The 16,628-nt window shown below is 40.2% G+C and overlaps 1 protein-coding gene across 3 annotated transcripts in view; it reads left to right on the top strand.

Moving 5' to 3' along the window:
* The window catches only part of NR3C2 (nuclear receptor subfamily 3 group C member 2), a 337,533-nt gene that overhangs the window by 272,159 nt on the left and 48,746 nt on the right, over nucleotides 1-16,628 (top strand). For all 3 annotated transcript variants that reach the window (XM_040626349.1, XM_040626348.1, XM_008685464.2), the window contains exon 7: nucleotides 12,360-12,490. In XM_040626349.1, coding sequence (XP_040482283.1) covers nucleotides 12,360-12,490 — 131 coding nt within the window. The remainder of the gene's footprint in view (nucleotides 1-12,359; nucleotides 12,491-16,628) is intronic.

Below are 16,628 nucleotides of genomic sequence, written 5' to 3'. Positions count from 1 at the left end.
ACAAGCAGACTCCACGCTGAGCACAGAGCCAGACAGACACAGGGATCAATTCTAAGAGCCCTAGATCATGACCTGAGCCGAAATCAAACGTCAGACCCTTAACCGACTGAGCCACCCAGGCGCCCAGGAGCTAACACTTCGCAGCATTGGCCTTCAACTCTGCATTGCTTCTAGTGGATGAAAACAGAAACCCAAAGAATCATTTGTTTGTCATTAAAGACCATATGGCCATTCTGTTTCGATTAGAGAACGTTCAGAAGGTCACAGAATTTCCAAGCAGAAGAGATGGTTAGGAGCATCAGCCATGCTCCTCAGCTGTAGGGACTAGCGATTTTCTACACGGGGCTAAAGAAGATGAGAGGTATCGGGGCTGTGCTTTGAATAAGCATGTGCAGCATGTGTGTGACTGGTGATGCTTTACGGGAAACAGAGGTCACTGCTGGTGTAGACCTGGTAGTGTTCTACTTACCTCACCCAGTCATGAATGATGCAGTTGTTCATCGTGTCTGGACCAAAATCTGCTTTGTGACAGATGTTCAGAATACTAAGGAAGGACACGTGGCTCATCTCTAATAGATTGAGTTGAACATCATCTTGTTTTTATTATTATTTAGGCCGATGATTTGTCAGCTTTTAGAAGGATTCACACAAACAAAATAAACTACCTTTCGTCCAAAACGATGGCACCTGAAAATGTTTTCTAGGACCCAGTTCGATTAATGAATGGAATAGTGTCTGTGATCACAGTCTCCGGAGGTTTAGCTATTTTCTTCTTCCAAAGCAAGACACTGCAGGTAGAAGAAGGAGTCTGTGATCCTGTAAAAGGAGCACAGCGGCTTCCTGCCTTTCATATCTCCACCCTAACTCACGCACACACTGGGAAAGTCACCTCTGCAAGTGTGAGCCGCGCTCTGCTGTCGCCTTGGAGGCATAACTGCACACCTGGGCTTTATCAGAGTAGATGTCCTTCCTTATAACCCGTGCCAGGGCTGTTGCTGGAGTAATGTGCCTTTTGCTTCACGAAGAATATGACTCCATAAGTTGCAATTTAATACAGATCTTTTATTGTATTAGGAAAAGTGATTTGCTGTCACCCTTTACGCACACAATGGTCTAGCCGCACTCCCAAATTCAGCAATTAACTTTGTTCACATTCTCGAAATTCAGTAGTTATCAGGTAGGAATCTTACCTTTTTATGGCTCCTTTTTTACAAGTGAGGAAACTGTGGTCGTTTATTGAAATTAAGCAGTATCTTTAAGTATATACCCAAAATGTCCCTGTTTGAAGCGATAATAGCTCACTGAAGGTTTTCTGTCTTCTTTTGAAACAGCTGTGGTCTGCATAGCATTAAACCTGCAGAAAGTTAGTATTAAAGTCTACATCCTACAAAAATGAGGCTTTGGTAATTTTTTAAAAATTCTTTCACCAGAGAATATTGGTTTTTGTATCCTTTCTATGTGTAGAAGCAATTCAGGTGTTAAGTCTTAGCGTGGTTTGGATTTTATTAAGTGCTCATAATGTTCTAAGCATGCTGTTGGGTATTTTAACCTTAATATAGCAGTTAAGAGGAAATTTTCACAGTGGGTTATGACTTTATGTTTTCTTTTCTCTACCAGAAGTATGTGTCCTTGTATCAAAAGAAATTATGTTAACTATATAAGTATTTAAAAATCTAAGGTACAAAAGACTATTTTTTTTTTTACAAAAAACTGTATCTAAAATATATGGTTAAAAGACTTTTTTTCCATGATTTGTAGGACTGTCAGTGGTAAATTATGGTTGCCATGTAACCACGCCCCTTCTAAATTTTTGGATTGTCAAATACTGTTTTGATCTGCGTAACATCTAAAGTCCATGGCAGGGACACCTGGGTGGCTCAGTCGTTAAGTGTCTGCTTTCAGCCCAGGGCGTGATCCTGGCTTTCTGGGATCGAGCCCAGCATCGGGCTCCCTGCTCCGCTGGGAGCCTGCTTCTTCCTTTCCCACTCCCCCTGCTCGTGTTCCCTCTCTCGCTGGCTGTTTCTTTGTCAAAGAAGTAAATAAAATCTTTAAAAATAAAAATAAAAGTCCATGGCAATTGTGATGCTAGGTCCAAGGGCACTTTGACGAAAACATGTCCCTTTTGGAACATCAGTTAAGGTGACAAAATTCTGAATTACCTCTTTACTCTTACTAGAGTTGACCATGTAAAATTACTAGAGAATCGATGAATGTCATGGAGACTGTTGGGATCCCAGTAGAGCAACCACAGACAACATTGTCCAGCCATTCCTAGACCAGAGTGGCTGAGTTCCGCCCTGGCTGTAAATCAGTGATGTAAATGCTGTAACACACTTCAGAACCGCAGCTAGCGTAAGGGGCCTTTGGCAGATAGATCTTGTTTGTCAGTGAAGGAAAAATCTGGTAAGATTATGAAAAAAAGTATATACCATAAACTGGAATAATTTGAATGTGCAAATTGAGGTCATTTTTATTCTAATTAAGGTTTTAAAAAAAACTGTTTCTGCCTGTTATTTTTTAGAAAAATAACAAGCCTAAGACAGGGACCATCTGTTATACTGACCACTTCACAAGATGTTACATTTATTCAGATATAATGATGTGATTTGCAGTATCAGATGTAAGGCCTGGTCTTTCAGATCGGCTGTGATTGTGCGTGCACCAAACCACTCAAGTGATTTTACTCTGTGTTGTAAGATTGACCCTGCTGCTGTATGCATTCCAACGATGCAGTACACACGCACGTTCCTAGGAGCAGTTTATGGAAGTAGTAGCGTGGGAGCAAACATGTTTTTGAAGGGTCTTCCCGAGAAGCCAGGGACTTCAAGGAGTCCAGCCCTGAATGAGCTTTGCTGTGTTTTGTTTATATATATTTTAATTGGTTTTATTTTTTTAAGATTTTATTTTTAAGTCATCTCCACACCCAACGTGGGGCTCAAACTCAGAGCCCTGAGATCAAGAGTCGCACGCTCCACTGACTGAGCCAGCCAATATATGCCCCAATATATGTATATTTGAAGAGCAACTCAAGGTCTGTGAAATCCATTGGATTCACCTCTTCTCAGTGGCTACCGGGTATTTATTTAGCACTGGTGTAATTTGGGACCTGTGCACATACAAAAATCAACCGTAAGTGACTAACCTTCAAAGTAATAAGAGTTGCCTATTGTTTAATCCATGGGCTAATGAGAAATGTTTCAGAAGTTTATTTTTGTAGTTCTTTACTAAATAAAGTGATGTTTTCCACTCCTAAAAGGCATGTAGGTGACCACAGTACAGTTTAAGGCAATATTGCTAAAGGATCTTCAGTTTAAAAATGCCACTGTACCTTTCATAGGCTCCCGTAGGTGGAAGAGCTGGGAACCTTTTGTGCTTTGGCATTTATAAAATCAGCCAATGTGAAAGGATTATGTTTATTAAATGTGAATTCTTAGAAAGAGAAAAGAGTGGTAAAGGTAGTTGTATTTTCCCTTCTCCCTTAGGGTACCAAAATTACAACAGACAGGCCTTTTAGGAAGTGTTTCTGTGACTGACTTTGTGAAATTATGGTTTATTAAAGAATTTTTTACTCTTCCTGCTTTTAAAGAGCATTTAGCACAGCCTGCAGTAAAAGCACATACAGTAAGAGTAAAAATCCATCAAGACACAAAAAGGCAAAAAGCAAGTAGTAAAAACAGAGAAGAAAAGAGATTTTATATATTAAAAAGAAGAAGAATGACTGAACAGCCTGAACTCTAAGAGAAGTTACTTAATTAAACATAAATCCTAGTCTCTTAATCTCTTATCAGAGTATATATAGCAGGTAGGATCATGGGTTGCAGAGATTCTTCTTTGTTTCTAATTAAATTTTTTTTTCAATTGTGATAAAATACCCGTAACATAAAATTTACCCACTTAACCATTTCGGCCGCGCAGTTCAGTAGCGCTAACTACATTCACAGCGCTGTGTAAATAAGTGCTCATCCCCACCCCCCTCCCCCAGCCCCCGGGAGTAGCCATTCTGCTTTCTGTCTCTAGGGCTTTCCCTGCTCCAGGTACCTCATGTAAGTGGAATCATACAGCATTTGACTTTTTGTGACTGGCTTATTTACTTAACAATATCATTCTGTCCATTTGTGTTGGAGCATGTGTCAGAATATCCTTTTTAAGGCTAAGTAAGAGTCCATTAGATGTCTGTACCACATTTTGTTTATCCAGTCATCTTTCAAAGGACACTTGGGTTGCTTCCACACTTTGGATATTGTGAATAATGCTGCTGTGAACATATATGTACAAATGTCTCTCCGAGACCCTGCTTTAAGTATTTGCAAAGACGCTTTTAAGAAGTTAGCTTGCATTCTCCCTTAGAAGCCACAGTGTAAGGAGTCACAGTAGGTGTTCAGGTTAATACTTAGAGCTCCTGAGTTCTGCAGATACCCATAGTTTGGAATGGTTTGTAGTTTGGGCTTATCAAATATTTACTTCTAACAGAATAGAACATAAATACGATTCCAGGATTCCATTTAGTTTGGGTCAGCAATTTCCCAAATCAACTGCTTCCAGATGGACCTCCAGATAACCAAGCTTTTCAAATACTTTTTTAATAGTGACAAAGCTTTTCAAATACTTTTTTAATAGTGTCTTGGTAAGCCAGTACTTGAATACCAAAACAGAAGTGTTCCTTGTGACAGCCATTGACCCATTGGTTCAAAGGACAATCTCCATAAAGTAGCGCAACACTGGTAACATAATAATGGCAAGATGGCGTGGGTCCTATAGATACAAAAGTTGTTCAGTTCTTTAGCTAAATTAAAAGCAGGCAATTAGCATACAAATCATTTAAGTTGTGAATATCCTGGGCCGCCTGGGGGGTTTAGTCAGTTAAGCTTCCAATTCTTGATTTTGGCTCAGGTCATGATCTCAGGCTTGTGAGATGGAGCCTCACCTTCAGCGGGGAGTCTGCTTGAGATTCCCTCTTTCCCTCTGCCTCTTCCCCTCCCCCTGCTCGCTTGCTCTCTCTCTCACACTCTTTCTCTCTCTCTTCCCCAAATAAATAAAATCTTTAACAAAAAATAAATTATGAACATCCTTACTACTCTGATTATAATGGGGCTTTTTCTAATTCCCACTGTTAGCATGAAAGTGAACTCCATTTTCAACCCCAAACTCTCTCAAAAGCCAGAAAAAATATATTTTCCAACTCTTCAATTATTCACTTTTGTTCCAAGTTAATCAGGTTTGGAGATATTAGATTATTTTAATATTTTAAAACTATTTCCAAATGACCATATGATTGTAGTTTAGTGTAATGGGTGTTCTGAGAGAGAACCAGATGAAGTTATAGCTATGCATAAAATTGGTTTCTTAGTTTGAGAAAATGACAAGTTTGCAAAACTATTGAAATATTTCTTTTTTCTTTTTTTTTTTCCAAAGTGTTTTTTAAAAAATATTTTAGGACTATCATTCTTGTAGATTTTATCCCAAGGCCTTTGGAATCAGAACTGGGTCTCTGTGCCCATTTTGGTTGTTGTATTTATTTATCCAAAAATAGAGTTCATTCTGTTCCTGCAAATGAGACGTTTAGAAACGGATGACATGTGCCCGCTGTGCAGAATGCTGTCAGTTATTCAGGTCTGATGTTCACTTTAATACAGGGGTATTCCTACTTCAGTAATCTCCTACTGCCTTTACATTAGTTCAGCGTTCAGGGATAACTTTTGCATTGACTTCTATTTTGTAGAAGCATTATACAAATTTCATCTTTTTCCCAGTCGTTCATGTATTTTTACATTATTCTACTGGAAATGAGGTAAGATTATAAAATGAATAAAAGCATATAGAAAAGAGTATTTCTGTGAAGTAATATTGCAAAATTAATACCAGTATCGTGCCAAAAAGATTGTCCTTGTTTCAACTTCTATGGATGTACATTTCCGTGCATTTAATCTAATTGTGCAAAAATGATGTGATGTAAAATGTGTTTTTAAGATGGCCTATTTTCTTGAGAGTTCAAGCTATATTGAGTACCCAGTGCTCTTCATTTAGAGAACTCAATTTCAGGCAGTGGAAACAGCGGTGGAGTTTGAAAACACAAAATCTCACCACGTAATGGGGAGCAAAGGATAAACAAATGAGTGCATGTAATAACAAAACATATGAGGTACCAAACATCTCTTCATAATTGGAAAGAGGGGCCCTGGAGAAAATGGCTAAAAAGCAGTGGGCTGCTGGCCAGCATGGAGAGAGAAGATGACATGAGGTGCAAAGCGGAGAACCTGGGGTTGGCTCCTGGCTGCATCGTGTACCTTCATTTCCTTATTGTGAACATGAGGGTAATTCTTCACAAGGCACTGTGAGAATTAGCAAGACTAAATTTAGTGTTGGTGGGTGGTAGGCACCGCATAAGTGATCGCTGTGAAGACCACGGAGGTTACTCAGGGAATAAGACCCCAAGAAAGAGGTAAGGAGATGCTGTTGGTACCGAAGGAGCAAAACAAGCTTCCTTTAGGCTTGTTGCCACACACTCACGTTCTCATCGGTCTTCAAGTAGAGTCTGAGGTCTGTAAGTCACCTTTAACCTGTGTGTGGATGTTTTATCAACACATCTGAGAACAGATACACTTTGACACGGAGGTGCTTAGTCCTCACGTTCTACTCCAGGCAAGTTCCTTCCACCTCCCTGAAAATCTACTCCCTCTCTTGGTTTTTCTCCTGCCTTACCCGACCTATAGAAATAATAGCAACAATACAATATTGTTTTCCTGTAAAGTCATCTTAAGAATTTGAATATTCCTTGCTTTGTTTTAACCAAAATGATCATTGGTCTCTCAAGAAGAATTTTATTTTCTTTATTATACCAGAAAAAAAAAAGCTAATAGTACTTTATAATTTAAGAATTTGCATATAATTGGTCTCTACATTTCTGCAAGGTTGGAATTATTATTAGTATCCCAGTTTGACCTGCAGTTAGTCTGGGTCTCAGAAGTGGCATGATCGCAGACTCCCAAAGCCAACACCCCGAAGGGCAGATGGGCTGCACATCTGCAGACCCCGCTGGGGTGAAGCCAAGGGTGCTGTCTCCTGTACTGTCTCCAGCACCAGGTGGCCTTAGGGACCAAATGCATAGCAGTCCACTCATTACCTTGTCTAGCATCAAATGCACGTTGTGCTGTATTCCATGGATATCTTGATTTGTAATCCACTCCACCCGATTTTACAACCTAAATCTCTCCTTTTGTTGAGAAAGTTTTGAAGAACTTCACAAATTCCATATCTGTTTTATTAGACATTTGATCTTACTTTGTGTAAATGTTCAGTATTCTCTTGCTCTAATCATCATCATATGCAAATTGTCATTTTGTTGTCTTCACTTTTTTCTTCTCTCTCATTCATTCATGAAATATTTATTGAGCAAAGATTGATACATGACACTTGGCTATCATATTCTACTTGACATTCAAAAAGATTAGCCAGACATGGATCCTGCCTTTAAGAAGCTTGTAGTTAGCAATCAAAATGGTGGAACTGAACTGAGCCTTTTTTTTTCTCTAAGCACATAGAAATTCTGCATTTAAAAAAGAAAGTCTTAAATATATAGGCAAGCTTAAAAAGATTTAAAAAAAAAAAATGCAGGTGCAAGAAGAGGGAATTCACAGCCAGAGTGGTTTAACTTGGAACTAAAGCTATAGTTGGCCCACAGACTAGTGGATGTAGATAAATGCCTTCGGGGTGCATATTAGAACACAAACAGGAACAGCAGACAAGAATGTCGACTCCTCCAGCAAGGCTAGGGCCTGAAATGGAGCCTCTTGCATAAAGCAATGGCTCGCAACGATTTCACTGTCTCCTAACAAGGACAGTAAAACTCAACATGCCAGCCAGCCCAGGGACATGGCAGGGAAGCTGAAAGAAATAAGAAACACAAGCCTGTATCACATCAAATGTGGAATCTAAATTTAAACTACACAAGTCTTGCAAAAAGCATTTTAGCTAAGAAATTAGCATAAAAACTGGTCCAAAACAAGTGAAATGCTTATACCCCCAACAGTTATAAATGCTGAAACTTCCGGTAGAGTCCCTTCCACAGGGCAGTGCCCCTTGGATTCACCCAGGCCAAAACAGTACATGGTAGGTATGCATATTAGCATCCCGAAAAGGTGAACAAACAAAAAAATCTGAAAGAAACTATGAGATATAATACTAAAAGTATTCAGAGATATAATAGGTAAAGATATAATTTAGAGAAAGAAGATATAATTGCCAGAAATAAGTATCTTATGGAAGATAGCAGAGATGTCTGAGAAAGAACTAAATAGAATATTTCTAGTCACCTAGACATGAAAAAATACTGTCATTAAAACACTGTAGACATTAAACATATTAGAAACAGAAAAATGTGTAGCTTGAAAATAGATCTGAGAAAATCACCTAGAATACAGTCCAGAGAGAGAAAAAGAAATATGAAAGGAAGGTTGATGTGGAAGACACAGTGAAGAAGGTCCAACGCACTGCTAATAGGAGTTCAAAAAGAAAAAGTAACAAGGGTGGGATAGAGTGATACTTGAAGAAACAATGTCTAGGACATCTTAGAACTGAAGAAATACCTTCACCTTCAAAGCAAATAGGGATATTGAGTCCTGAGCAGGAGAAATAAAGATTACTCTGCACTCAGGTAACTTCACTGCAGACATCAAGTAAACAGGGAATTTGGGATAAGCTACCAAAGAGAAAATGCAGGTTATCTGTAAAGAATGACAACTAGACTAACAAGAAATTTCTGCAAAAGCAGCTCTTAAGGCCCAACTATAGTGGAGTACTATCCTCAAAATACTGAGGGCAATTACCTGTCAAGCTGGAAATCTATAACTTCATAAAGAAGGTGAAATAAAGAGATTTTCAAACAAATCAAGACTGAAAGACTTGACCCTTTAATGACTGACCACTGTTGACTTATGAAAAAATATTCCTTAATATGTAGGAAACCAAACCCCAAAGTATGGAGTAAAGTACAAGAAACAGTGGTGATCAAAGAAACCCATTAGTAATGAGACAAATGAGGGCCTGTGGGTGTGAGGAGAGAAGGGCTGATTTCAGGGGTGAGGTGAAAGCAGGTATAATTTAAGTTCTCAAGAGCTGTAACAAGAACTGGAAACAGTAGACCAAAGACATTTTACTTTGTTTGTTTGTTTGTTTGTTGCTCGTGGAAAAGCTACTGATCAACTTTTGACTTTTAAGTATGCAAATTCAGAACTTGATAATTATTTAAAGAGTAAAAATAAAATGTGTACTTTCTAAATCCAGTCCTGGAGCAGAGGGGGATTTTTTTAAAAGCTGGATCAACCCAGTAAAAGGAAGGGAAGTGGAAACGGAGAAGGAAAAGAGGAGAGAAAGTTAAAATGGTAGGGAAAAAATCCAAAACCATCAGTAATCATGATAAAGGAGAACAGATTAAACTGAGTTGTTAAAATACACACACTGAGATTTTTTAAATTCAGTTTTTTGCTGCTTATATAAGAGATGTGAAATAAAATTATTTGGGACATTTGAAAATAAGGGATTAAAAAAAAAAGGGCATACCAGGCAAATTCTAAAGAAAGAGCAGAAGAAAGTAGAAGGAAGGAAGGAAGAGAGAAAGGAAGAAACAAAATTATCAGACAAAATTTTTAAAGCAAAAAAATACTATGATTAAAGATGTTGTTACTTAGTGATAGAAGAGGAGGAGCTAACAATAAAATGGGTAAAGATATGAAGGAAACAAATCACCAGAGAAGAAACCCAAAGGGTCAGAAAACATTTGAAAAATGTTCAGCCTACTGGTGTTAATGGAAATGCAAATAAAAGCACCAATGGGGCTATCCTTTCAGCCCCTATCAGCTGGCAACAAACTTGGTGGGGGTGTGGAATAAAAGGAAAATCTTCTCTCTGACTGGCTGGAATGAAAGCAGCAGATGTGCACCGATGTGTGACTCAGCGATTCTGCTTTCATTCTGTATCCAGATTAATGCCCGAGGATGCTCCTTGGGCATCATTCGTAATAGCGGTAAAGAGGAAACAATCCAAGTCACCACCGGTAGTGGAATGGATAAGTAAATCGTGATGTAGTCAAACAGATGAAACTTGCATCAGTGAAAATGAATTACCTTACAGTTACCTGTATTAAAATGGATACATCTCAGAATTATAACATTGAATAAAAATAAGTTGCAGAAGGATGTGCATATCTAATTTCAAATGTACATAAAACAAAGCAGGTACTGTATGCTGTTTTTACAGATACATGCATGTGGTAGTAAAATACATACATCTGAGAGGAAAGGTAGTCCCCCAAAGTGGGCGGGTCCCTTCTTGAATGAAGATGAATGGGAAGCGGTAGGAAGAGAGAGCAGGGCCTAACTCTGCCATGTTTAATTTTTAAAGATTTGAAGTAAATATGACAAAAATATTAGCATTTATTTACATTGTTTGTTCTGGATGGCAGATGCATAGGCTCTTGCTATTATTCTGTGTTGTGTATGTTTCAAACATTTTCATAATTAAAAATATCTTCCAGAGTATGGGAGACAAAAGACATACAATAATAATGCAGAGAAAATGTTCTGTGTTCCATTATGGGTTCTATACAGGTGGCTTTCAGAGTTGGGATGAAAGGGGTTCCTGCCAATGAGGGGAACGCAAGAATTCATGCTGGGAGAGGTGTCGCAGTGTTGCTGTCCTACAGACTCCCACCTGCTATCCAGCACCTTTGGGAATATATCAGCCATCGTGACCTCTTTCTCTGTTTCTTTGGCCTTTATCAAGTCTGTTCCCATTTTTCACCAATAGCCTCTTTTTTCACTTACTAGATTCTGGTCATCATAAAGCAATATTTACCAGGACCTCCCAAAAGACTTATTACTTTGAGAAGGAAAATCTTAAAAACTAATTGATGCTTTCCTCATGGAAAGAGACAATGATGACTTCTGTTGTTATATAATGTAGATTTTTATGGAAACATTTGGGTGCACTTGGGGGGCTCAGTCAGTTGAGCATCAGACTCTTGGTTTTGGCTCAGGTTGTGATTTCATGGGCCGTGGGATCGAGCCCTGGATTGGGCTCTGCGCTCAGTGGGGAATCTGCTTGAAGATTCTCTCCCTCTGCCCCCCCACCTCTCTCTCAAATAAATCTTGAAAAAAAAAAAAAGACATTTATACTTGGTGGAGGGAGAGGATTGGTTGATTGACCAAGTGGAACTATGCATATATTGCCCCAAATTCCTGACATAGGAAATGTAGGGGTTCAGAGCTGACAGCCAAGAAAGAATTCTTGAGACATCTGGTGCAAAAAGGTGGTTTTATTAAAGCATGGGGGCAGGACCTGTAGGCAGAATGAGCTGCCCTGGGGTCATGAGAAGTGGCCGATTATATACTTTCAAGTTCGGAGAGGGTTAGGGTAGTGTAAGTCTCTAAGGAATTTAGGAAGCAAGGTTTCCAGGACCTTGAGGGGGCTAGCTATTGTTAGGAAAAGGTCATTTATTACTGTCTAATAAAACCTGAGTCATGAGACCATTCAGATGTGTATCAGTGGCCATATGCTCGGAGGATGATTGCCAACATATATCTTGGGGTGGGTAGTGATAAAGGAAGTTCCCAAAGGAATTTTTATATATTAAGTAGACTTACAGGATCCTGGGGGATTAGGAAAATGTTAAGCTAAGATTACCTTTTACCCTTAGCAAAGTATTAACATCAAGGCAGCTGAGTTCCTAGAGGAAGGTCCCTCTACCTGTTTCAAGAACTTGTCAATGGGCTATAAGTACTTAGGAAATTTAATTTTTTCTTTTGGCTTTGTTTCCCACACTGCTTCTTCCCTTTATCAGAAAGATTCTATTCAAGGTTCTTACATTTCAAAATTTTGTTCAATTTCCTTTTTAAATGTGCTGCTTCAAATAATAACAGTCATGTTTCGTGACCTGTGTAAGGGAGGTCCGTGTGGAAATAAGACTGGCCGTCACTGTCCTGTGTTCACAGCATCTAGTACAGTTTGTCAAAATAGTTCAGTGCTTGGTATCTCCAGCGGAAAAGGAGCAGAAGTTTGTGGGCTTCCCCCCGCATCATTACTCTTGACACAAAGTGAAATAATGGCACACTTTGGAAAGGTTTGGTTTCTGTGCTGACACATTGTCGCAGGGTACTGGGAAATGGCATGGCAGTGTCGGTCTAGAAGCAGTTTAGCCATCAGTGTGAAAGGCCTCTAACTTGTGTTTGGATACATACCTGCTCCATGTTGAAGCCAAAGGGAAACTCTGACGCAGATCTCTTATTAAGCTGCCTTGGGCCACAGTCTGGGCTTGATAACGAAAATTGTATTCTCAGAACTTTTTTTTTTTTTCATTTCCTTTGCAGAGAGAAGATGCATCAGTCTGCCATGTACGAACTATGCCAGGGGATGCACCAGATCAGCCTTCAGTTCGTTCGCCTGCAGCTCACCTTTGAAGAATACACCATAATGAAAGTCCTGCTGCTGCTAAGCACAAGTACGTTGATGTCCACTTGTGCACGTTTTCTACATTGTCAGATAATCCGACCTCTAAGGAGATTAGCTTATTCTCAGTGTCAGGTAGTTGGTATAAAAAAAAAAAAAAAAAAAACTCAAGGAAGTGAGAGAAGGTCTTTGGTGAACTAAGATACTTGGAGAGTATGAGGCTTTGGGTAAAGAAAGCATATTTCTTCCTCCATCCGACCACTAAGTATTTACCAGGTGTCTGTTATATGGGTGGTAGGATTAGGCAATTCGGCTACCTCAAGGGTGCAGGAGGTGCAGTTTCTGCCCTCAGCGAGTTTTACTATAAGATAAAGTCAGAGATACTTTAAATACATTGTAGAAAGGGATTATCCAATCGTGAGAGCAGATAAAGAGCATCACCGTGGCTGAGAAAAGGGAGGAGCGTATTTAGTTCTGGGGGTCAGGGAGGGATTCATGGTGAAGCTGCATCTTGGCGAGTTTTGCAAGGGTTATGAATTGGATATGAGGTCTGAGATGGCATTCCCATCAGGGTACAATGTGAGGGAGTGTGGAAATGTAGGAAAGCATAATCCAGGCATTTAAGAACTTAGTTCTGGGAGAGGTATTTTGCCCATTCATTTTTAGATTTTTTTTCTTCTTCCTGTATTCATTTAATTTTTCAAGGTGCATAAGGTGACGTTGGGTTGAAGAGGAGTGGGGAATAAGGTGGGGATGAAGGTTGGACCAGGATATTCAGTGTCTCTTGAAGACACCTGACCTTCATTGGCTGGGCAGAGGAGTGCAGCACCTCGGGCTTTGAGCAGTGGGGTGACAAGACCCAAGCTGTATTTTGTGCCTTTATGAAAATGTATCTGGTAATAGGCTGGATGAAAGGGGAAAGAGAGGGGGAGGTGGAGAGACGAAGACAGAGAAATTAGCCAGATTAGAAGCACAGAGACCTGCTGTGAGGCTGCTGAAATAATGGCCTGAATGATGGTGATAGGTGGCATGGTGGACCGGAGTAGGTGCATTCAAGGAACATGGCTGAAGTGGCAACGGACTAGAAGGGGAAACAAAATGGTATGGGTCAGAAGTGACACAGGTTTTACGCACAGAAAAATGGCTAGGATGGCAGTGATACCGTTGAGGAGGAATATGTTAATGTTGAGATTTGGAGAAGATTTGGTGGGGGTGTTATAAAATGAGTTCTATTTCAGATGGGTTAATTTTCAGATGTATCCTAATAGGCCAAAAGATGGGGAGAATTTGGGACTAGCACTCAGAAGACAGGTTTGGGTATTGAGAAATAAACATGAAATTAGCCTCATAGAAAATTGTCATCTAAACTAAAATGGTGAGTGAGGTTGCCGAGGTACAGAAAGAAGAGGAACGGTCCAGCTGAGGTACATGAAAAGAGGATGGCAGGGCGGAAGAGGCAGCAATGGGACTGGACTGTCAGAGAGGCAGAGAAACTGGGAGCCGAGAACTGGTTATGACTAACAGCAGAGCTTTCACAGAGAAAGTTGAGAGCACAGAGAGGCCTACGAGAGTTGACCATTAGGCCTCAGGCAGGTGCCCAACGGCCAGGGACTTGCAGATTGATGGGAAGCTTTTTTAGGCTTCTGGAACCAAGTATGAGAGTAGAGAAGTTGATGACATAAGGTGCCATAGAGACAAGACAGGACAGGATTAGCCTTGGCAAGGATGTTGAGCACTTCTTCCTCGGGCAACAGCACAGACATTTTCAAACTGAGGGGAGAGAATCTGAGAAAGTTCACATCAGATGAGAGGAAGACAAGCATGATGGCAGGAGGCAGCATGGAGAAGAAATCTCTAAGCCAAGTGCTGTGGCCATGAGGAAACTGGGAAATGTTCCGGGTGCCAGGGAAGCCAGGGCGAGAGGCATCAAAGGAGGAGAGATTGTTGAGTGACCACCTGGAAGCGGACGACCACCCAGTGCATGCCCAGCCCTCCCCGCGGCTCATGAATCAGGGGCATGGCAGAAAGGGGCAGTTTTCAGTAGAGTCATTTGGGAGAAAGTGGCATCACTCGCCAAGATAATGAGGATAGGAGGGGTCAGAAGAGATGTTATTTCCCCCAGAGAGGGACTGGGTCTGAGGAAGTGTTAGCCAGAATCAAGTAGTGACAAGAGCAGGAGGCGGCGATGCCGTAGCGACTCTGGATGAGCGGCTGCTTCCCTGTGTGTGCAGCTCCCGGCTTTTGAAGCGTTTGTCATACATCATCTAATTTAATGCTTAACCCTGTGAGATTGATCAACCCGTGCTCAAGCTAAGGAAAAGGAGGCACTTAAGTGTTTTTGTTCAGGATCCTCTGTACGTTAGAACTGAAAGCCTTGGCTTTGCATTGCACATCCAGCGTCGTTCCTCTCTCCCCAGAGCCGGGAGCCCAGGGCGGAAAGGCAGGCTGGCAGCACGTGACCGCAGCAGGGGGGCGTGGAGTGGCACGTGACCGCAGCAGGGGGCGTGGAGTGGTTAGCAGGCCGGACCAGACTCCAGCCAAGGGGGCAAAGCGGCAGCCCCTGTCGGGAGGTGGGGCCCCGCACCTCACAGCTGTGTTTTGTTTGGCCAGCACAGGTATTTTAGGTTGCTCTTGGACTTTTGTCTTGTTTTATTTTCATTGAATTCGATTGCCCAGGGCAGGGCACGTTCTCTCCAGTTTGCCACAGGCCCTGCCATTCCTCACTAATTACACTCAGGCAATCTCCTGTAGGGTCGTGTGAGCAGCCCCTCATCTGCAGGGTCGCCGGACCAGGCTCTTTCTCCCTGCTCTTCCTTGAGGTTTCTGACGTCCCCGATTCATCCTTTCTGGAATATAACTTTGGAAATCGAATCTTTAAATTCAGCGACAGTGATTTTATTCCCCTTTCCAAGCTATGTCGTTAACCGTTACTGGCTTGAAAAATGTTGAAAGTATAGGTCTAGGTGTAGACAGATCAGATGGGTGATAGAATTTAAATGAAAAATGCATGTGACACTAATTCTTTATACATTTTGACTACTCCATCTTAATTGGTGTCTTATCCTTTTAGACCATTTAATCAGTCAGCCTATAATCAATCCTGATATCATTTTGAAGCTACCCGAATTAATTTATTAGCTTCCAAGTAGCTCAGTATATTCAATTCTGATTTTTGTAGTTGGAGGAAAAGCAAAATAAAAAGGCAGGAAAACATACGTAAAGAATTGTATGAATCATAGAACTATAGGCTTTAGTAAGCTTATTTTGCTAATCTGTGATAGAATGTGTTAGAATTTTTCTTCTTCCGTAGGATGTTAATTGCACACCTGATGTCCAGTGTATCAAGAAAGTTTTTTAGCAATGACATTGAGACAATCTTATGTTCTTAATGCTTATGGAGGAAAACAGACGAACCTCTACCCCAGTTGTCTCTTTGCTCTTCTCCAGCCCATAGATTTTGGATGGTTTCCAGCAGCCCTGCTGCATTTAATAAGTAAATTCAGAAAATCTGGGCAAACCTCCAAAATTTGAGGTTTTGCTTAAGTTCTCTTTATTTGTGGGTTTGTTTCAACTTCTAAAAAATCTGGCTGGGAAATTGGTACGATATATTTCAGTTACAGCAATAATATATAAGTAATATTTGACACAAATCGTTTGTAATCTTGAGAATTTCTGATACAGAACTATCTATAAGAAGGTCTTTGCTTAATCTTAGCAGATATGCCAAATAGTGAAATATAGTAGTGAAACTCCATTTTAATTTTAGGTAATTTGTTAATGTTTGGGATGATCTCCATAAATATTTGTATTGTAAAGTAAAAGGTTTACTCCATAATATTTTATAACTCAAAAAATCGTTAACCTGTGTATAGGCACTATTTGCAAAGTATTTGCAAACTTGCCGTTTCTTTCAGAAACTTAACATTAAAATTTTGGTAGAAAGTAGATCTATAGTTTTACTGTTAACATCCTGGGTATTACTGTCCTTCATATTTTTTATACTTTTAAAACAAGACTTTATTTTTAAAGAAAATAAACTATTTGTTATATAATGGATGGAATTTAACTTTTAATGTGAACGTCAAATACTTGAAACCACAGCTAATATTGTGGCAGTCTCAGGAATGCATGCAGTTGCTATTAGGGGTTTATTCCCCCACACACACACAAAAATAGACTTAGATAAGCCA

This window comes from Ursus maritimus, unplaced genomic scaffold (genome assembly GCF_017311325.1).
Source record: "Ursus maritimus isolate PB19 unplaced genomic scaffold, ASM1731132v1 scaffold_11, whole genome shotgun sequence".
NCBI classification, from domain to species: domain Eukaryota; kingdom Metazoa; phylum Chordata; class Mammalia; order Carnivora; family Ursidae; genus Ursus; species Ursus maritimus.
This window is presented reverse-complemented; position numbering and strand designations above follow the sequence as displayed.